This window comes from Crocodylus siamensis, chromosome 3 (genome assembly GCF_052110815.1).
Source record: "Crocodylus siamensis isolate JL-2025a chromosome 3, ASM5211081v1, whole genome shotgun sequence".
NCBI classification, from domain to species: domain Eukaryota; kingdom Metazoa; phylum Chordata; order Crocodylia; family Crocodylidae; genus Crocodylus; species Crocodylus siamensis.
Window position 1 is genome coordinate 212066103 of NC_143397.1, and position 21646 is coordinate 212087748.

General features: G+C 42.4%; 2 protein-coding genes across 2 annotated transcripts in view; one reads left to right on the forward strand and one right to left on the reverse strand.

The window, feature by feature from the left end:
- The window catches only part of CPNE3 (copine 3), a 51295-nt gene extending 45554 nt beyond the window's left edge, over positions 1-5741 (forward strand). The window contains exon 16 of the mRNA XM_090040273.1: positions 2493-5741. Coding sequence (XP_089896399.1) covers positions 2493-2603 — 111 coding nt within the window. The 3' untranslated portion in view covers positions 2604-5741. The remainder of the gene's footprint in view (positions 1-2492) is intronic.
- Positions 5742-10791: 5050 nt separating this feature from the next.
- The window catches only part of CNGB3 (cyclic nucleotide gated channel subunit beta 3), a 114829-nt gene continuing 103974 nt past the window's right edge, over positions 10792-21646 (reverse strand). Inside the window, exons 15-17 of the mRNA XM_090037704.1 lie at positions 16855-17001; positions 12845-13022; positions 10792-12088 (exon numbers count right to left, since the gene is read on the reverse strand). Of these exons, the coding sequence (XP_089893830.1) occupies positions 11864-12088; positions 12845-13022; positions 16855-17001 (550 nt within the window). The 3' untranslated portion in view covers positions 10792-11863. The remainder of the gene's footprint in view (positions 12089-12844; positions 13023-16854; positions 17002-21646) is intronic.

The following is a 21646-nucleotide window of genomic DNA, read 5'->3' on the forward strand; positions in this document are numbered from 1 at the left end:
CATGCCTCTCCCAGTATGTCACATAGTCTGTTTGTATTTTATGCCCTTGCCAAAATTAAAAATTAGTTTAAAACCCCTGGATTTGTGGGACGTTTATCCTGATAAAGCAGTTCAGCATTCCAGGTACATTCTCAGTCACAGAGTCAGAGAAGTAGAGCTAGAAGGGACCTCCAGAGGTCATCTAGTCCAACCCTCTGCCTTAGGCAGGAACATCCCTATCCAGACCATCCCATACAACCACAATCTCAACCCTGATGCAACATAGACCTAACACCCCAACCTACCACAGGTATAGCAGTAGGACCACAGCATTCAATGTCCTGCTTCTATAAAATGTTGTAAATATATGTCCAAGAGGTCCTGGGTAAAGGGCTATGTTCCCCACTTACAGAGGAAAACAAAAACCCACACAGTCCATACCAATCTGATCATGAAGTAAAATTCCTTCCTGACCCCAGATACGGCCCTGAGTGGATATCAGTCTGACCCTAAGTGGAAGGGCAAGACCCTCTAGCCAAGATCCGGCTTTGCTCCTAGTAGAAGAATTGGCACACCCCAGTTGAAGTCCCCAGGCTTAGCTGTAGCCAACACCCAGTGCCTCTGGCTTAAAAACATCCTGACGTGTATAGCAGAAAAAGGGGGAAAGGGGGCAGGAGCAATCAGAAAATTCTTAGATACAGTCTCATCTCTGTCTTGCATAGTCTTGTTTTGTACATTCTGTACCCTGGTCTCCTCCCCCTCCTGCTAAAAATAATTTCAATATAAGCCTTTTCTTTGATTGCCACTGTTTCATTTGGACAAATTACTGTGGGGGCAGAGCATAGTCCTTACATAAAGCATGCTTAATATGCCACCCTTGGTTGTAGATTAACTAACCAGTTAGTCTATTATAGTATTGATTATTCATTGAAGAACTGGTTCTGCTCAACTATGGCTTTCAGTTGCTAGGTTGCCAGTTGTATTGTGTCAAAGGTTTGATCTTCAAATATAAACAAGTATCCCCTGAAGAAATTCCCCTAAAAAACAAATAATGTAGTTTAATATAGGTAAGAGTTTGTGATATGGGTGGAACATTTCAGGTTGGTTTACACTTCTGTTATTTTGACCTTGTACAACAGACATGACTAAAAATATCATGCTTGGGCATGCATATTGTATTTTGATGAATTTGAGAACACCTTAGGAAGGGCTAATAATACACAAATGCTACCACCCCTGACTAGAGCTGACCCTAGGGGTGTACGGGGCCTGGGGCATATCAGCGTGGCTGGAGTGTGGGGAGGTGGGATAGCGAGTGGGGAGGGGTGGTGAAGAGGCAGAATGCAAAGCTGTCGGTGCACAGCAGTGCCCTTGGCACATGCCATTGGCACTTGTCTGCCACTCTCTGCGGGGGCCCCCCAAAGCATGGGAGGCAAACAGACCCCCGATTCCCCTCTCCCTCCCCCCCCCCAAGGGATGGCTGTGCTCCTGAGATTCAGGAAAACAATCAGCTAATTCACAGGAATCTGTCTAATATTACAGTAGAATAGCACAGGGGTTTTCAACCTTTTTTAAGCAGGGTTCCGCTTCCGGGTGGTAGGGGGCTGCTGACAGCTAGACGTGAAGCCACGGTCACTGCCACCGTCTATACACTTTGTGTCTTGCCAGCCATCAGCACCCTCCCCCCACTCCCCAAACAGCTGGCCGTGAAACTGGCAACGCGGAGAAGGAGGGGTACCTGGGAAGTGATGGCGCGGGGGACAGAGCTGCTGCTGCCATCCATTATTCCGTGCTGCCACCAGGTGCTGGTTTCCTGCATCCAAGTATTCCCACCAGGTTCACGTGTGGCCAGCCTTCCGCACCCCATCCCCCATGCAGTGGTGGCACTGAGTGTATAGATGGTGGCAGGGACAGCAGCCGTGTGCAAGCTCTCTGCGCCGCCGCCATGCACTGAGTGGGGAGCAGGTGTTGACAGCCAGCTGGACATGAAGCTGGCAGTGTGGAAAACCGGAGATATTTGGGCGCAGGAAAGTGGCATGTGGCACCATGGAGTGATGGATGGTGGTGGAGGCCCCGCCACCTCACTGCAACTTTCTAGGTACCTCCTGCTTCTCTGCGCTGCTGGCTTCATGTCCAGCTGGCCATCAGCAAACTCCCCCACCCCTCAGCCAGCCAGCTAGCCAGCCAGATGTGAAACCGGAGGCATGGAGAAGTGGGGGTACTTGGGTGTGGAGCAGCAGCGCATGGCGCCAGTGCAGAGTGATGGATGGTGGTGGCGACCCTGCACTGCTGCTTCCCACGTACCCCCATTTCTCCACGCTGCTGCCGCGTGCCCCCTGGGGCCTTCCCAAGAACCCCCAGGGGTACACATACACCCAGTTGACAACCCCTGGGATAGCATATTCTGCTGAGAAATATAGCTTGTTATATTTTCCAAAAAGAGACAGTGACTAAAATGTAAGGTCTCCCCTAACTCTTGGTTAAAACTGAAGTACAATGATCTCTTTAAAAAGGCTCCAAAAGAAGCTCTGGCTCAGTGTGTACTGGCAGAAGTGCCTCAGCAAGTGGTGAACTACTTTAACACATACAAACTGCAGCCTCCCAAGAATCCTGCAGCAAAGTGAGAGCTCTGAGTGGAAGAAATGAGGCTAACCTGCTTGCGGTTCCTGTGCCTCCTGCGTCAGCTGTATCAACAGACTTTTGCATGATATTCACTTTATACATTTGTACATGTTAATGTTTGTGTCAACTTTCTCATGGAATCCCTATGCTTTGCCAACATTTTATATTTGAGATAGACAGGTATTCTGTTTAATCCCCCTTACAAATTATAGTTAAGGCCTCAGATGGGCATGCTTTAGAAAATAACATTTGTCAAGAATAAGCTGAATATAATTGACAATAATACAATAATGAACTAATTGTATCAACAGATTGGGTGTGGAACACTTGCTTTGTGTTGCAATGCCCATGTAATATTGCCATCAAGCTAGTCCACTGTGCCTTGTGGAGTATCACCCCAATATACCATGATTTTTCAGTGGTGTAGACGGAGCATTTGTTTACATGAAAGGACACATGCTGGGATGTATGTGCACTTCAACGTTTTGATTGTTGTGACTGTCATAGCTCGTGTACTCCCATAAAACAAGTTTGCTCACCATACACAAAATAGCAGGTAAATTTAGGTAATGCAGAGGTAGATCTTTAAAGATACCTTTGCCCACTACCTCCTGAATTTTTATTATCTTGATCATTTGGGGGATTCTGGACCACTTTAATATTAGTTAAATTGATGAAACAGTAGATGTTAAAACTATTTTATAGTATGCAGCTTATAATTGTGCTGCTATAGATGCAACCAGCTGCCTAAAGTAACAGTAACTAACTGTCTAACCAGCATTTCAAAACTAATTCAACTGTTTGCCTCTATGTAATGTCGACCTGACAGTGTAAATTTTATACAGATCATGACACACTTGACAGTGTAGAGTGCTGGAAAACTACAGGTGCATATCACTTCTTTTATCTACAACAATAATGAGGCTAATTATCGACTCTGGTTACTGTTAAACTCAGTTGCTAAATGGGAAGGATAAGAGTTTTCCCTTTTTAGTAGAAGTATTGTTTGATTTTTAATTACATATTATCATACGAAGACAATTTTTTTGAAAGTGCTCAGGAATATATCTTTCATTGATATCTTTTTACCTTTTGTTGAGTTGGTCTGACATTGTTCATGCTTTCTAGTTCAAGTGTATGGTCTCAAAAAGATGTTAATTTTTCCATATGATGTCTCATGGAAGACTCCAAACTCCATATAATCCTGTGAGTCATATTGCTCTTTTAGAGTCCTCTGTTCTTTAGGTTTGGGTTTTGCCTTACCATTTTTTTCCTTGTAGAAATAGGAACTGATTTTTTTTTTTCCATATAGGAACTGGAAAATCCATTCTGCTTTTCTCAAGTGGACAGCTAGAATTTTAACACACCCCACTTGCACACTTGGTACCAACTCAGGCAACTCTTTTTGATATTACCAGTATATATAATACACAGTTGAAATAAAACACATTTTCATCCCTTTCCAAAATGTCCATTTTGAACATTAATTTTTTTGTAATGAAGTATCTGAAGTCAGCTGGATTGAGGGCAGAGCCCCTTTGATGAGGACTGAGTTGTAAACTCATGATGACCTGGAGCACATGTAGATTAACTGAACATTCACATCCATACAATAGCCTTTCTTACTTGCTAGGTTATGTACACAGGCCTCTCCTACCTATTGGAACCTCTGTATTTTGATCTCCTTTATCGTATGGCTGCAATGCCCTCTGTCTCACTTTTGTGTGCACGTTTTTCTGGTTTATGTGCATGTATCACTATTATCTTACCATGCTGTCTTGCACAGTTTGTGAAACAACCAAGATTGGTTGTAGGTGGTTAAGTAGAATGTTTAATTAATATGAATGATGTGATTTTCTTCTATCGCAGATGTCCCCATATACTGGTTCATGTTAAACCAAGTTCTATCTTTCTGTCTTAATTTTAATTTGAATTTTTGCTTACAGTATTGCCTTTTGTCAGTGTGGTCAAAATAAATTGCTACTCTATAGGGACAGTAATTAATATTGGGCACAGCAAAGTATTAAAAGCAAGAAAGCAGCCAGCAGTAAACTTTAGTTGTACAGTTACAAATTCATAGGAGATGTATTCGTAGGAGTAAACTACTTCAAGTCCACATGTGCCAAGGAGAGAGACCACTAGAGAGTGTTTGGGGGGTTTTTTAAAGCAAAGGTTACTGAAAAGTGTACTATAGTATAGAATATGATCCTTTGGTCCTCTCAGATATGTACCAGAAGGATGGTGAAGTAGATTCTGCTGCAGTCTTAAGTATTCCTTCACTGTGGCTTTAGTAGTAACATGGAAGTACTAGTCACATCTGCATAACTAGTGTACCTAACTTCTAAGTAATGACTGTGCATTAGGATTAAATCTGGTATCTTTTTAAGCTACACACGTGCACATTCCCAGTTTCTATGGTGAAGAAACTTTTTGCAGGTCTTGTACTAAAGGACAGGCTAGTAAAAATTCTCAGATTGTATCTGAAAGCAGGATAGATTTGCACTGTCCCTTGCTTCCCCTTTGCTCCCTCTCAGAGCTTCAGTACTTATTGCATTTTCTTTCACAGTGCCCAAAGGGAGGGAATCCTGTAGTTCCTGGGCTTTTGAAATTCTGCTTTTATCTTAATGTATTAAAAATCAAATGACAAAGTACATGTGGCCTTTCTCTAACTTTCAGATTGTAGGGACTGGAGTAAAGTTATGTATTCCTGAGAGGGAGGGAGGATGCATCATGTGTTCACTCTAGTTTTTGTATTTTAAATGCATCAACTGCTTTAATGGGTTAATATTGACAAAACAATTGTGTAACTGGATTTAACTTTCTGCTTTTCAGAGTACATGTGTTTGTAGCTCAATACCACCACCTTGTGATGCAGGTTATGTAAAGCAGCTTTCACAATCAAAAATGTGTGTTTTTTCCATATTGAATGTTTGCTGAGCTATGCATATGTACAGTGGCAAAATATTGTAATGACCAGATTTTAAAAAAATATTTTTTCCTTTATATACATCATTTATATATATATACACACACACACACTCACGTCTATCCCTTTATATTTCAGTTGTGATAAAGTCAAGTGATGCCAAATGGCTTAATGCATTAAAAGTATCATTTCAATAAACTAATGTTTTGCTGTGTTTTCTGTTCAAGTTTTCCTGTCATCCAGTAAGTGATGGGGGGGTGGGGGGTTGTAGCTCTTGTAAGAGGTCCAAGTGTTTCTAGCATATGTAGACATCTCAAATACATATCCTATGTTACCAGAACAGAGTAAGTGACATTTTGCCTAGCATTTTGAGATGTAGAGTATTTTTATTGACTTATAATGCTGATTACTTCAGTTAAGCAAAGATACTGACCTTATGCAAAATGTTAAATGGCCAATACTCAAGTTCAGCCATGCTTTTCCTGTGCCTCTTGCAGATTTGTAGAGTTGCAGCATTGCTCATGTATAGAATTATGACTGAGATTTGTAGGCCATCCAGGTTCTTTTTTAGGATTTCTGTATTGTAAAAGAAAGCTTGCATAATAACAGGAGTTGGTAAAGGCCAGCTCTTCTATTATGGATAAAATCTGGTACATACAATCAAAGGCAAAGTAAAGCTGCTCAATTTCCATCTGTCCTATGAGGTTGAAAGGGACTTAGCTTCAGGGCTATCCAACTGGCAGCCCAAGAGCTTGATCCAACCCACAAGGGGTTAATTCACGGGGCCTGGGCTCCCAGTTCAGGTGCCACTGCCTGCATCACTTTCCTGTTGCTGTCAGAGTCTCCGGTCTCCCCCGTGTTTCCTCCAGCTTCTGTAAACAGGTGATTGATACTTTGGGAAGCAGGAGTCTGCTATTAATTTCACATTTTTTTGCCATTTTGTAAGAAAATGATCATAGAATCAGAAGGTTGGAAGTGTCATGCGGACTAGCTTCTAAATGGCCAGGGTCCTACACTGCATAAGCTACAGGTATGCCTGCCTCTACTGTGCTGGGCAGGGCCACTGGAGTCTCTGGGCTTTGGCCTCCCAGGGACAGGAAGCAGAAGCTGGAGAAGGGAGCAGGAGCCCAGCAGCGAGAAAGTCATGTGGGTAGGGGCACCTGAACTGGCTGCCTAGGGGCCATGAGTTAATCCCTTGTGGGCCACCAGTTTAACAACACTAAACTAGACTAACCTTTCAACCTCAAGACAGTTGAAAGTTAAGCAACTACTTCTTTGACTGTATGTACCACATTTTGTCCATAATTTAAGAAGAGATAGCCATTACCAAGTCCTATTACCATGCAAGCTTTGTTCTTACAGTATAGTCCTTTGTACAACAGTGTATCACATACGTTGAATTCTTGAGCCTTCCTCTATTTGTACATTAAGGACAAAGCGTAACAATTTAATGCACTTTTTTTTCACTCTAACCAAGAACTGCATGTTCCTGATGATAATTTGGAGGCCCTCTGCAAAAGATTTACCCTGTATTGACAGCAAGTACAACAAAATGAGTGTTTTGCCTAGGGAGACCTGCCACAGAGAGAGATGGGAAAGGGTTTTAGTACTTTAGAGTGTCTGTGTAAAGATCATAATTTTCTTACAGCTTTCCCATAATCCCTGTCTTCTGCCTACATAATGGAGAGCTTGAAGAAACCTTAACACCTGCTCAGACTTCAAGTGTGAAGTTGATGGTATGGCTGCAACTTATCTCCTTCATGGTTTCAGTGAAAGATTTGTGTGCTGTACTTCCTGGCTATGTTCTCTCTTTGCCTCTCCTTGGGTTGCAGTGGGTAAAAGGATGAACTTTGCTAACGAGGAAAGATGCAGAAAAGAGAAATGGCCTAAAACTCATGGTTTTATCTGTGATCAGCAATAACCTCACATGCTTTTACAGATATGTAATAATTGAAGAGTAAGTCACCTTTCTCCTCCCTGCTATTGTACTTTGGAAAAGACTGCCACACAGTTTTCTGTGGTTCTTAAATAGAGTGCATTCGCATAACCTGTACATGGAGTGGTTCCATGTACAAATACTGGATTACTTTGTAAGAAGAACTCAGGCCTGTAGAAACAGATTATATTGAGTAGTGTCTGCACTGTGATAGTTGTGCATGCTTCACCTGATTTTTTCACACAACATTATCAGCTCAAAGGAATTAGGTTATTCCTCAACTGTGTTGAAGTGGCTTATACTTCTGACTATTGTTCTTGCCACCACTATCTTATCAGTTAAGGAGAAGGGCAAATAGGTCTACCAACCTAAAAGCCTGGCAGCCCCTTTTGGAAATTGGGAGAAAGATGAGGATGTTAGGAGTCTCTGCTTCTTCTCAAGAAAGTTGTATCTGGAACAGAACCTAGCTGTCTTGTGCCCATCCAGTGAGCAGAATTGGTTTTACCCATCAGTTTATTAATCTAGGCTAGGGGCAGACATTCAAGAAGCCTGAGCCTGAATTGGTTCAATCTTTGCAGGTTAGTCTAACCTGGCTAGGCTGAACTGGTTTGTAAGTGGACAGATATTCTCTCTGGACTGAGGAAATTCAGGCACATGCCTGTAGTGGCTCAGGCTAGAAGCCAGGGGGGGCTAGAGCAGCCCCCCCATCCCTTTCACAGCACTGAACTGAGGGGGGTGGGCATGGCCAGGCCCCCACAGGACCTCTGATTAGGGAGGTCTGCCTGCACGGTCCCTATTGGCTTTTCCCCACTGGCTACTCAAGAGGCAGGAGTGTTGCCAGCCCCAGCCCCCTGCTATCAATCTGAGGAAATGGGTGGGGGGTGCAGTTCATTCATGTGTTGATGTTACTGAGCTTTTAAATCTCCCTCTCCCTGCTTCTTCATACTGTCTGCAGCAAACGACAGGGGAACAAGCCAGCAGGCGGTTGATAACAGTGATTATCATCTCATCAGCAAAACAATAGTCTCTGTCCATTACTTCAACCTCTCCTTAAACAGCTTTCTAGCTGACCTGTTGATTAGTTCCAGATAACCCTAAGTGGTCACTGTTCTGTCTGCCTGTCCCAGTGAAATTGGAGAGATGCACACAGCGACACCTCTCAGCGTTAGCTAGTATACCATGTGCCTAGGAGCTGTGGAGCTGGGGTCTCTGCTGTGGAAGATGGAAGAGAGGGAGGTGGGATTCCTTAAACAGCAAGGGGGAGGCGCATAGGGCAGAGGGAAGCCAGGCAGACCCCGCTGTGTCTACAAGTCTCTGCTACAGCTCTAGCCAGGGAGCAGAGAGGAAGGGCCAGCTCTGGTGTGGAGCAGAGAGCCCCCACCCATCCCAGAGAGCAAGTCAAGATGTTGGGTGCGTATGGTTTATCTTAAACCAGCAAGGGGTCTGGGACAGACATTGCATAAACCAACTTGAGCCAAATCAGTTAAGTCTGATATTACATTCAACCAGGTTTATATCTAACCGGTTTCAGCCATTTTCAAACTGGTTTATGTGCACTGAACATCTGTTCTGTTACAGATTTAAACCATTTTCTGATCACTTAAAATGGTTTACGTGTAATGTCTATCCCTAGACCTAATGAGAGGCAAACACTTTTGGCTAGGCTATCTCTCAGTTGGCTTCCCTTTATGTCATGGGGTGGGGGGGGTTCCCACATTAGGGTCGCATGGGCAGTAAGGAGGAATGAGGCATAAATCTTGCAGGTAGAGAGGATCATCTTACGTTTTCTTAGTCTTTCCCTTAAATCAGGCTGGCCATCTTTGGGTTGCCAGACTGGATCTAGAATGCTGAGTTTCTTGCAAGTCATATGATCCGCATCCAGTGGCAGAGCAAGCAGCAGTGGCATTAACCCTGCATGTTGACCATACTGCCACCACTTGCCCTACTGCTGAAAGGCATCTCCCAGGGGGATATTGACCTAGAAAATTGGCAGTGAGGTCACCAGCACCCATGCAATTAGTGTCCCTGCCATTTGCCCTGCTGTTGCTGAAAGATGTCCCCAATGAGGAGCTCAACCTGGAGATTCCCCAACACATTAAGTATCAGCAGTGACAGCCTCACACCCAAAGTCATTGTCCTACCAACACACTGGTTCTGGCATCCATAGCGGTTGACACCACCGCTGCTGCTCACCCCACTACCAAGTATCTAGCTTCAGAGACTATGAATAACCATTTGAACAGCCCTGCCATAGATTGATCTGCCTGCCATAAACATTGTTGTGGTCTAATATAAACACAGCAATCATTTCTACTCTCCTTCTGAGAATAGAGACAATTTAAAAGTTATGCAGAAATTGCATTGTTATCTTGATGGAGTGAACAGCCTTGCATTCAGTGCTGTATATTTTACAAAATATATTTGTTGATTATGCTCAGCTGTTGCTGTGCAATGATGCCTCTGCCACAGACTCAGCCTTTACTTTATGATGCATGTCAATGTGATTGATAAAACTTCATTCTGAGATGACAAGAATGGAATAGCACTGTTTATTGAAAGCTCTGTGACAGCACTTGAATTTACAGCAGTGGGTCAGATCTCTGCTGCAACATCAGAACATTAACACATATTTTTAACAGTCTGTATTACATCACACGGGCTAACACTGACTTTACTGCAGAACAATATGAAACTCATATATTCAAATCGGTGAGCATATCTTTATTAGACTCAAAAGGCCTCATTTGCAAAGTAGGAATATTACAGTGTTCAATTTTGAAATTGCTGAGATGCTATCATGTACATTAGATGAATTATTCTGTATCAGTTTTCTAATCTGATTATGTCCCTGTTGTGCATGAGAGATCATTTATTCTTATTAAAAAATATTTAGTATATAAACAAGGAAAGTTCTTGTTGCACAGTATTAAGAACATATAAGTCAATAGTTACACAACGTGACTCTATATTTGGGTATAAGACAGGTCAGGGTGGCACCCTATGCCCTCAACAGAAGTTAATACCACGGCATGATTGGCATCTGAGGAATATTATCCTAAAAATCCCATGTCCTGTCATGCCAAACTTGTCACTTCTGGGATGGAGCATAATATTCCTTAGATCCCAGTTGTGGGACTGCTAGGACCAAACTGGATCCCAGGACTGTCCCCAATCCAATTCTGGGAACTGGGCAAAGGGAAGCTGTTTCCTGGATCCCAGGCATGCCCCATGTCTGATTGTGACAATCAGCTCAAGTCTTCAAGCCTCATACCAATGATCAGTTGATTGTTGGGTATTAAGCATAGGACAGTCCCATGTCTGTGATACATGCCACATTTTCAACTTAAGGTATGATACAAACCAGCCACAAAGATGTTCCACATATAATATTGTAAGTGGAACATCTTTGTAGCTGGTTTTCCATTTTATCACACCATGAATTCACTGAATCTGTGGCATGTTGCAATTTATGATGTGACTAACATGTTAATTTTGCCATAGATGTAACATCTGCTAGGGCCCTTAGAAACTAACAGCTTCAGAAAGGTTAAAGTTTTTGTAGGTGACAGCTGACTTTTTCAGATTGTATGACCCCAGAGTTAGAATTGAGGTTACGTTTATGAATCAAAGCATCTGAGTTGTCACCTAAGAAACATTATGTCCATCTGAAATAGTCTCTGATGTACCACCACTGTGCCCTGCCTTCTGCCTGGCTTTAGACTAACACAGCTAACTACCGCTTCCTGTTTGGGCATGAATACACTAAAAAACATGTGAGATAAGAGCCAACAGACAATGTAAAGAGCTTCTTGATTGTAAGAATTTTTTGTTGATTGCATTGACTTATTGATGATAGTTGTGCTAGGTGGTTCTCTGCCCCCTGGAGACCAAATTAAAGCCTTTAAACACATGAAACCCTGATCATCAGTATTCAAAGTGAGCCCATGTGGGTTATAAAAGCAATTCACGTACTAACAATATAAAAGGAGGAGACAGAAAAATAACAAGAAACAAACAATCTCAGCAATATTAATGCAGTAAAGAGGTAGAGAATTATAATTGGAAACAAGAAGAGGAAATAGGAAAGGACCACATGAAAATAAAGACTTAAAAAAATGAGAAAAAATAGTGAGATAAAAAAACTAGGAGAAGAGGGAAAAGGAAAAGTAGGGGTAAAGAGTAAAGGATAAGTGACAGCATGAAAGAAATGAGAAATAAATAGACTTGAAATATGATGTTTTTTACACACAAAATGTCTAGAGACAAAGTACATACATGTTTTACCCAATTGTCCCTAAAATGGAGGAAGAAACTAATTTTCCTTTTTAAAGTTGAAAGCCACACTGTGTTCTCTATGACTTCAGCAAAACTCTAGATTAAACCATAGACTAATCCACTGTCTACTCCTGCTTTTTTTCTTTGACTTCAACAGTAAGAATCTCTCCTTCTCCTGCTGTGGTGGAAGGAGACATGGTAACAATAAGAGACTTGTTAGTGATTCCTCTATGCAAACCCGAGTTGGGTAGAGGCTGAGAATTTGCAAGCGGCTCTTCCTTTTGTTCACTTGGGGTTTGGGGTTCTGCTTCTGCCTTGGGTTTCTTTTCCTCTGGGTCAGGTTTCTTTTCCTACAATAAGGAGTTAAATATTTCTTTATAGTGTGTGGAGACATATATTATGCCATGGATACTCTAATTAAAAATGGGGAGTTGCTAATCTGAAAGAAAAAAAAAAAATTCAGGCAGAATTAAAATAGAAAGATTTTAGATGAATAAATTAAATTAAAATGTTTTGTGTCAACCAGAAATGTTTTGTATCACACCAACTTAAAAGTTTGGTTTCATTTTTGTATTACCGAATAAAAAAGATATTTCTAAATGAAAATGTCAACAGTTTGTTTTGAAATTTCAAATCAAAATATTTTGTTTCAAATTCCTGAATAGTTTCTGTCCTCCTCAAACTGCATTTTCAGTGAAACAGTGAATTTCTGTTTGGCACAAAGAGAAAAGAAAGCGAGAAGTTTGAATGGACAAGGTAGGCAATGTCCTGGTATCAGACAGATCATGCTGGTCATGTTAGAATAATGTTTTCAAGAGGCGTCAGGATATTCTTAAAATTCAGATAGCTCCAGAGTTTATACAATCACTTTTTATCTGTATTTCTCTTTTTTCTTTTTGCCGCCTCTTCTATTCCTGCACACAATGTGAATACAGTAATGGGCCATACTTTTGAATAGCAATAATACAATGGAAGTCTTGCCATTAACTTCAGTTGGCCTAAGTCATTTTGCTATTGACTTTAGTCATCCATTCTTTTTGCCCACATTTCTCCTTGCTTATCTCTTGAGCACTTGGAAGAGCCTACTGTATTTGCTGTAGTGTTACCTGGTCTGCTTGCTTTATCTTCAGCTTGAGCAGCATACCAATGCCGCCTTTGCTTGAATTTCCAAGTAGTGCTCTGAACAGCTTAGGAGTTTGGGGTTTGGGGCCAAATAAGCTAGCCAAACCTCTTGCTTGCTGGTTTGGACCATCAGTAGTCTTACCCTTCTCCTTCAGCAGCACCCTGTAGGCAGAATAGATAAGAACATACAGCAGTGAGATCCATCAGGTGTAATGCTCAAAATGCTCAAAATAACTTATCAAATTAGAGCAAGTTTTTCAGGGTCATTTTCATCCCAACTTAGAGTGGCCAAAATTTGGTGGGAAGTTGTACGAGGTGACTTTCAGCAGCGTATGACTCTGTGGCAGACTACTGACTACTCTCTGAATTTTGAAATCCATTTCTTCTATGCATACTTTAAATAAGGTCACGTAAAAGAAGAAGGTGGTTGTGTGGTGTAAAATGAGAAGCAGGTGTATCAGAGTATATTCTCCATTACTGCCTCTGAACATATTGTTAGGCCAAAATTCTCTTCTGGCCAGTGCTGCAGATAGCCTGGGGGTGCTGAACACTCACTCTACTAGTAGAATTCCCCATAGGCTCCATGAACGTGGAAGCTGGGGCAGGGGGCAATAGGGGTTGCCTTCCTCAAAAACATCGGATGTTGGGTGCAGCCAAGGCTGGAGATTTTAACTAGGGAATGCTGGAACTAGTGCTCCTGCTGGAACTAAAATCTTGAAGGTTGCTGGTTAAAGGGTCTTGCCCCACTGCTCAGGGGCAGACTGATCACTGCATTTGGGGGCAGGAAAAAATGTTACTCTATGGTCAGATTGACATGGACTTTGGGTGGTTTTTGCCTTTCTCTGTACTAGGGGGCCTGGTTCTCTTGGACTTCTCAAGTGTATTTAAGAACCCTTGCAGAGGTGGGGCTTTATCACAGGCTAAGGTGTTCTTGGTTTGGGAGGGCAACACACCTTTACTTGTGTAACAGCATTGTTTCTTAATTCTACGAACAAACGGAACAAGCACTTTAGCAGAGGGTTAAACTAGCTGATTTCCAGAGCTATCTTCTAGCCCTTCTCTTCTAAGACCGTGTGGTACTATGCTGCAACATGTGTCCCTGTTGGGTGCTTGGTCAGGAAGTGATAGGTTGATGCCTTTGTTTTCAGTCTCTTTCACTAAATTGTCATTTAGAAGATGAAATGAAAGCTTCTGAATTGCCAGTGAGATACAGTATCAAGCTGTGCCTGATTACTGGTAAAAAGAAGATGGAGTTACAGTCCAGTGAGTAGTTTTGTCAAGAATGTGCAAGGCAAACACTTTTGTGCTAACAGAAGGAAGAAATTGTTTATGTAAGAGAACTGCAGATACAGGTAAGAGTTTGGGATAGCAGGTTGAAGCAGTGACAGGGAGCTAAGTACCATGCTGTAGTTCCTGTTAAGGGAGTACACAGTTGGTGGGCCAAATGTCATCTGTACAGAGCTGCACAAATTTGGTTTCTTGAAGCCCAGGACTATTTTAGTACTCTAAAATGCGGTGGGACCCATGCTGCTGTCATTGCTTTCTAGTGTTTGTGCCTTGAAGTCCTGAAGTACAGGGACTAAGGAGTGCATTTTCTGTTTTGGTTTTGTTGCCATTAATTGAAAAAATGCCAGTTTATATAATGAATTCCCACAGCCTACTAAAAACACTGCAAATAACCAGCCAGCAAACAGTGGGACAAATTTATCTTCAGAGAAGTGCCTTTTACCTCAGTTCAGTTATGTCAGGGATTAATTTACACCAGTAATTCACTCTTAGATAATGAATTATTGGTCTAAAGAGTGACACTGTTAGCCAATGCAGTGCTATTAAAATATTTCATTGTAGCCCTTTCATGAAAGAACAGTTGACTTAATTCCAAAATCTTGCACAACTGCAAATCTCCATCTAAGCAGAGCATATCTAGGTGTATCTCCTGTTTGTGTCCTTACCTAGGATTTTCAAAAAGGATGGCTGGCCACATGCAAATGTAATGTTTTGGTGAAGGGAGGCTGACAAGCTGTGACACATGGCAGGAATCCAGAAACAAATAGTGGAGAATTCATTAGTTCTCAAATGAATGATGGACAAGTAAATGATGGACAAGAAACAGGATAGAGGATTGTTTGGGACAATCAGCTACTGAAAACAGCTGTATACACAGACTTTTGCATAGTATGTTTTGCAGCGGGCCTCATGCCCTTTTCAAAATTAACCTCTCCTAAGTCTACACAGCACAAAGAAATCTGCCATAGAAGCAGATGCCCTACCATGATCTGGTGGTCTTATCCAAGAATTCCTCCTCTTCTGCCTCCCTCTCTACCTTTCACAGGCATCACAGTGGCTCCTTTACCCCATCTTCCTATCCACCATTTAAGCTTGGTGGCTCAATCTGTGAGCAGTAGTCCTCTGGGTAGCAAGAATCTCACTTGTAACTTTTCCAGATACTTGTTTATGTTATGGTCTCAAGAGTGGCTAAGTACATTTCCCTTCTTAACTTCAGCTAAATGTTGGAGTTTGGTATTAGCTTGCTGAAAACTAGCTTGCTCTTTATTCTACTAGGGGCCTGAATCAGCTCCAGTTGACATGGAATTAATTTGTCACTCATCACCACTGCATTATAAGTCAGAGTCCAGTCCTCAGGGGGCCTTCCTTCACACTAGCTACTTACCTCTGCTGCTCTGGTTCCTGGGAAGCAATTGTGTCTGAGTGGGATAAGTGGGAGTAATTCATTGGAAGACTGGAAGGAGCTCAACACAGTAGACCCAACCATAGGAACTTTTCCCTTATTAAAATGTCATTCCTGTGCTTTTCTCTGTTTTCTCTTGGAGTGTTTGTGGGTCTGGTAGATGCAAGTTGAGAAGTGCGTGGGCCATTATACCAACCCCAAGCCACAGTAAATAGCACTAGGTTAGTAGTCCAAGCATTATAAAAGCATTAAATGTTTGCCAGTGCTGTAATCATAGATTCATAGGTGTTAGGGTTGGAAGAGACCTCAATAGATCATCAAGTCCGACCACCTGCATAGGCAGGAAAGAATGCTGGATTCAGATGACCCCAGCCAGATGTCCATCCAACCTCCTCTTGAAGACCCCCAGGGCAGGGGAGAGCACCACCTCCCCTGGGAGCCCATTCCAGACCTTGGCCGCTCTAACTGTGAAGAAGTTCTTCCTAATGTCCAGTCTAAATCTGCTCTCTGCTAGCTTATGGCCATTATTTCTTGTGACCCCCAGGGGCGTATTGCTGGACTTAGTTGAGTCTTTTCTGAATGCAGTCTACAAGACCTTGTTTTCATGATTTGTTCATAGCTGGACTGCTGGTTGTACTGACCTTTATAAAATTTAATAGCAAAGTTGTAGGTTTTTAAAATGCATTGAGGTCTGAATCATTATTAAATGTGCAGCTGAAAATGGCTGAGCAACACTTACACTGCTCCCAGGCCTCCCAAACCCAAGGAGAAGTAGACAATTATAGAGGTGCAGTGAAAACAAGCTGGAGACACTTAAATACATTTTGGAATCTCTGCACCAACCCACACACACCACCCAAATCTGAGCACATTCTTGTCAGACTTAACTTTAAACCTGTTTGTGCATGTCTTATAGCTTTCAGAAATGCTCATCAATTTATGGCTGTAAAATATATGTATCTGTAGACCTAATTATATACACACAACTGCATGTTTAAAGATCTGGTTTGTAACTGACAACCACTGTACAGTATCCTGTTGTTTCCTTTGCATGACAAGGCAAGGTTCTGGTTGGGTACATGGAGTCCTGTTAATGCTTCTGAACCATTTCTGGGTTTTCATACCACATGGAAAGGGACTGGCCACCTTGCTATGAGAAATCCACACAAAGTTATCAGAATAAGTCCACATCCAGCAATAAACAACTTGATTTTTCTTAAGGAATGTATGTAAGTGTCTATTGGTCAAAATTATTAAATCCATATCCAAAAAAGAAAGGATTTGTTGGAATTGCCAGACACACACCTTCCCTTCTTCATCAGGATCCTTTTGGAGTCAGGATAGTGCACCAAGATTTCATGGAGGCTCTTCTTGTCTAGAATAAAAAGGTTGGCAAATCCATGTGCCACCACGTTAGCAGTCCGTCGATTTCCTCCACCTGCTGCTAACAGACTGTAATGAGAGCAACACTGACAATAAGGCATAAGTGACAAGTCTCCTTCCAGGTGTTTTTCACTGAATACAGTGAAAACAGTTCACATTCACTCACATTTACAAGGTGTTTTCTCTAAGAATCTGAAAAGTCTGCCTGAAGAACTGAAAAATAGCTTTGTGTTAAGTAGGCAAACATCAGCTCATAAATAGGGACCTACTGAATTGGGAGCAACTGCCCCCCGATTTCATGGTCTAAGCATGGTGCCAGTTGCCATTTTTGTGGTGGAACACAGTGAGCCCCTCCCCACCCCCAGCCTCTGGTCAAGGAGCCCTGGAAGTCCTGTCCCTCTCCATCTGTCACTCTTAGGGGAGGGGTGGGACTTCTGGGGCCCTTGGCCAATCAGAGGCATGGGGGGAGCTGCCACACTCCACCACAAAAATCTCCCTTGTCTCCCCCCACCCTGTACTTCAGCACGCCAGGGCTTCCTGCCATTTTCTGTTTGTAGCTCCCTTCCTGCCCTGGTTTGATGGACTTTTTCCTAGTCCCTGCACTTTTCTGCAGGGGACCTACCGATTTCACAGTTTCTGCAAAAATTGCAAAATCACAATTTCAGTAGATCCCAACTCAGAAATGGTCACTGTTGTACTAGCAGTGCTGGAAATGTGAAAATCCATGTCTTGGATAGAAAAAGACCACTCAGCTGCCCCTTGCTTCAAGCCTGTCACCCAATTTAGTCTCAAAGTTTCCTACGTTCCACATAATTTGGCATTGCCTCATTTTTATTGTTGAAAACATCAACCTCAGAAATAAAGAATCATCGAGCTAAATTATAGAAAGAGTCATTTACCCTAACTGAATGACTCCCTCAGCGAGTTTTATGTTTCTTACATGAATAACTGTTTGTCCCTAACTTTGAAGATTTTCTCACACACCACACTCCATGTTTGGACCTGGGCAGGTTGAGTGGCATGTATGGGGGAGGTCTTTTCCCCTGACAGCTTGTGAATTGTCTGTCTGAAGGAGACAGCTGTTTGTTTTGGAAGTGATAAAACAGAGACGCTTTGCTAACAAGAGTCAGGCATGAGGAGTTGAATATCCAAATAACATTTTATATACTTCTACAGATACAAAGCAAGGAATTTCTTATATTCAGCAAACAAAGTTCATAGATTCACTTTGCTGTCCTGTGTAGCAGCAAATGCCATGTGGGACTGTCTCAAAAGCCTTGCTGAAGTTCAGGTGTTTTATGTCCACCACATGTCTTTTGTACATCCAAGTCAGTCTGTCAGAAAAAGAAATCCAGCTTGTTTGGCATGATTTGTTCTCAGAGAATCTTTTAATGGCTGTGTGTGATTACTCCTTCCTCTTCTAGGTGTGTGATAATAGGGATAAAATGTTAATCTGAAGTCAGTTCCTATAAATTAGTCTCTGTCTCTAATTTCCTCAGCTGCAAACAGATGTTGCATTTATCCTGAGACAAAATGCAAGCATACAAATGTCCAGGTCCATTGTCCCAAGGTAAATCCAAAAATAGTTTCCTGAATAAGAGGTAATAATAGTTTATCCCAGGATATTGCAGCGTATGTCTGCACAGTTACATCAGGATAACATCACTGAATCAATAGCAGAAAGGTGGCACTTTATTCAGCCACTCACTAAACCCCAGTTAGAAGGACGTTGTATGTACCTACCAATCCCAGAATATTTTTGTTTTGGCAAAAACACAGGCACAACTTATCCAGAGACAAGCATAACATCTGTTGAGAATTAATATTGATAGCAAAAGGCCCCATTTAAACACAAGACTGAAATTAGCCCCTACATGCAGTTTAGCAAAAACATGAATATATTTTAAAAGTTTGTAAGTCCTTGAAATGAACCTTAACTCTTTTCCCTCCTCTTCTCCCAGAGAAATATTTTAAAGGATAATTTATACGCATTTTTAAATAGTAAGAATCCTCTTCCGTCCCCTCCTCCCCCCCAATTTAAAAAGAAGGGGGAAAGCTGTTGATATGTTCATGTAAAGAAGTTCTGAACCAGAGATCAAAAGGAAACCAGCAAAGTTCAGTACCATCCTGATGGGCAGTGTTGCCAAGTCCACTTATTACAAGAGGAATTGGGCTTGTTTTTTAAAAAGTTACTTTAGGTTTTTGAGAGTCTCAGGTTGATAAGCTTCCCCACTCCCCTCTCTGAAATGGGTTGAGCTTGTTTGGGGTTTGTATTTAAAAGCAGTGCCACTTTTTTTCTCTTGGGAATTGGCAACACATCACTCAAAAAGATAGGTGGATGTGTAACAGCAGAATTTCAACTGATTTAATTTGTTATGGAATGCATGTTAATTTTCCTATTACACAGGACCTGGAGCATCTTGGCAGTATTTATACAGTGACCTGTTGTAGAAATGTATTATTTCAAGCATGTTGCATGTAGGCAATGTGGATTCCCAATGACATGCTGAGCAATTTTTCTCCAAATCTGGTGTCATCTGCCCGCTGATGAGTACCTCCTCCTCCTCAGATCAATTCATTGCCTATTGTTTATGCTGGGGCCCCCAACCTGGGCGCTGTCTATTAGTGTCCCTGGAAGGATAATACGCTGTTGTCAGGAAATATGTCTATCACTTGGTGGGGATGTAATGATGACAGTGGCAGAGAGAGTAACTGTGTGTTGGGAATATGACCTTGGTTATTGCGCACACTTCATGGAAGCACCCCCTTGAAGTGTTTTTGCTGATTCAAAAGTTTGAATCCCCATCCTTTCCAACTTTAGAAAAATTAGTGAAAATATCCCTGTTTTTTCCATTGAAATACAGGAAGGGAAATGAGGCCAACCATTTTCTTAACAATTATTTCTTACTTAAGAATAGATCAGAGTTTGTCTGACATCCCATTGCCTAATTCAAAAGTTGGTAAGTGAAGAGTAAGAAGCTACTTCTCTCTGACTTTTTGGATTTTTTCAGTTGAGGAAAATTCCCTAAAAGAAAGAGGAGTGATGGAAATAATAGGAGAAATTGGTCGAGGTTGGATGTCTGGGGATTTTTTTCCATACCTACCCATTAGTAAACAATGACAGATTCCTAACCTTTTCTCGCAGTTTATAATTCAGTATTTTGAGTTTTATTGCTCTCTTCTTATACTGTCATGAAGAATTGATTAGAATAATAGCTTTTTCTCAAACAGCTGGTATGGTTTTATTTCCCTCTATCTGAAAAAACCCTGTCTCTATGAGAAACTTTAGATTAGGTTTTTGCTACTTGCAGATTTGAGCATTGGCAAAGTACTATGTTCATGTCTAAATAAATTGGCACACTTCCACTACAACAATGAAAGCTGCAAGCAAAGGAGACATTTAAAACTGGCACATAACTGTTTACTGGTTTTCAAAAGGTGGATTAAAGTTACAGTAAGGGGATTAACAATAACAGGGTGGCAGCTGGGAGAAATCAAGGTTCATATGCAACAGCACCTGGATTCAGTTATTACTTTCCTCATGCAGACCTCAGCAGGAGGTGAACAGGCTTAATCGTAGTGCTGGGCTTTAATAAGAAGGTTGTGTGACACAAAAGAGTTAATATATTTGGCACAGCAACTAATTAGAAAATATGAAAAATGTACGTGGTATGTGAAGAAGACTCCTCTCTCTCTCTCTCTCACAAAAAAAAGGGAAAAGAAAAGACTGCCAGGTGTTTGTTTTGTTTTGTTTTTTCCTCTTAGAAATATACTTCACTAGCATTTTAAAACCTGTGCATCTGAGGTTCAGCTTCTAAATCTATATTTAGACTTGTAAATAACCTGAGATAATTTGCTATTTTAGCTCCATGTGTTCTAGTAAAAAGAAGAATTCATTTGCATTATCTGGACTAGCAACAGACATTCAAAAAGCCAGAGCCTGAATTGATTCAGTCTTTGCAGGTTAGTCTAAAACCCTGTGTAGATTAAATTGATTTGCAAGTGAACATACATTCCCTTTTGATTCCAGGGATGCAGCACAGGCCTGCAGGGGCTCAGGCTAGAAGCTGAGGGACACATGAGCAGCCCTCCCTTCCTTTCGGCAGCAGCTGCAAGGCTGGAGGACAGCTGATTGGCGGGGGGCAGAGGGGAAGCTGGCTTGGCCCAGCAGGGCAGTTCTGCTCCCCTCACAGGATGGGGCGTGGTGGTAGCTATGGCAGGTGGCTGCTGGGCATGGGGCCCACCAGTCCCTCCAAGACGCCCGGACAGCCCATTACCTGGCCAGACCGGGCTGTCACAGAACCGCAGCCACTGGAAAAGGCCCTGCCCAACCAGCTTCAGGTCCGCTCCAGCCGCATTCGGTCTGGGCATGGGGGGCTGACAGCAACCTGGCCACACAGCCTTGCCTGAGCTGCAGCCCACTGGGAAGGGCCTGGCCCCCACAGCCCAGCCTGGACTGGCCCCTCCACTTCCGCTCAGCAGCACCCACAGGGCAGCCCGGCTCAGCCCCACAGTCCCAGGCACTGGTGAGGCAGGTGGATGGTGGGGCCATGCCGGCCGGCTTTGGCCACGCTCCCTCACCTGCCACTGGTGTCAGGAGGGCAGGAAATGGCAGACCTGGGCGGGACAGGACAAGGGGGGAGATTAAATGCCACTCACTCTCCCTGTTTGCTTCAGGCTGCAGATGAGGGGCCTGACAGGGGCTGCTGCACCC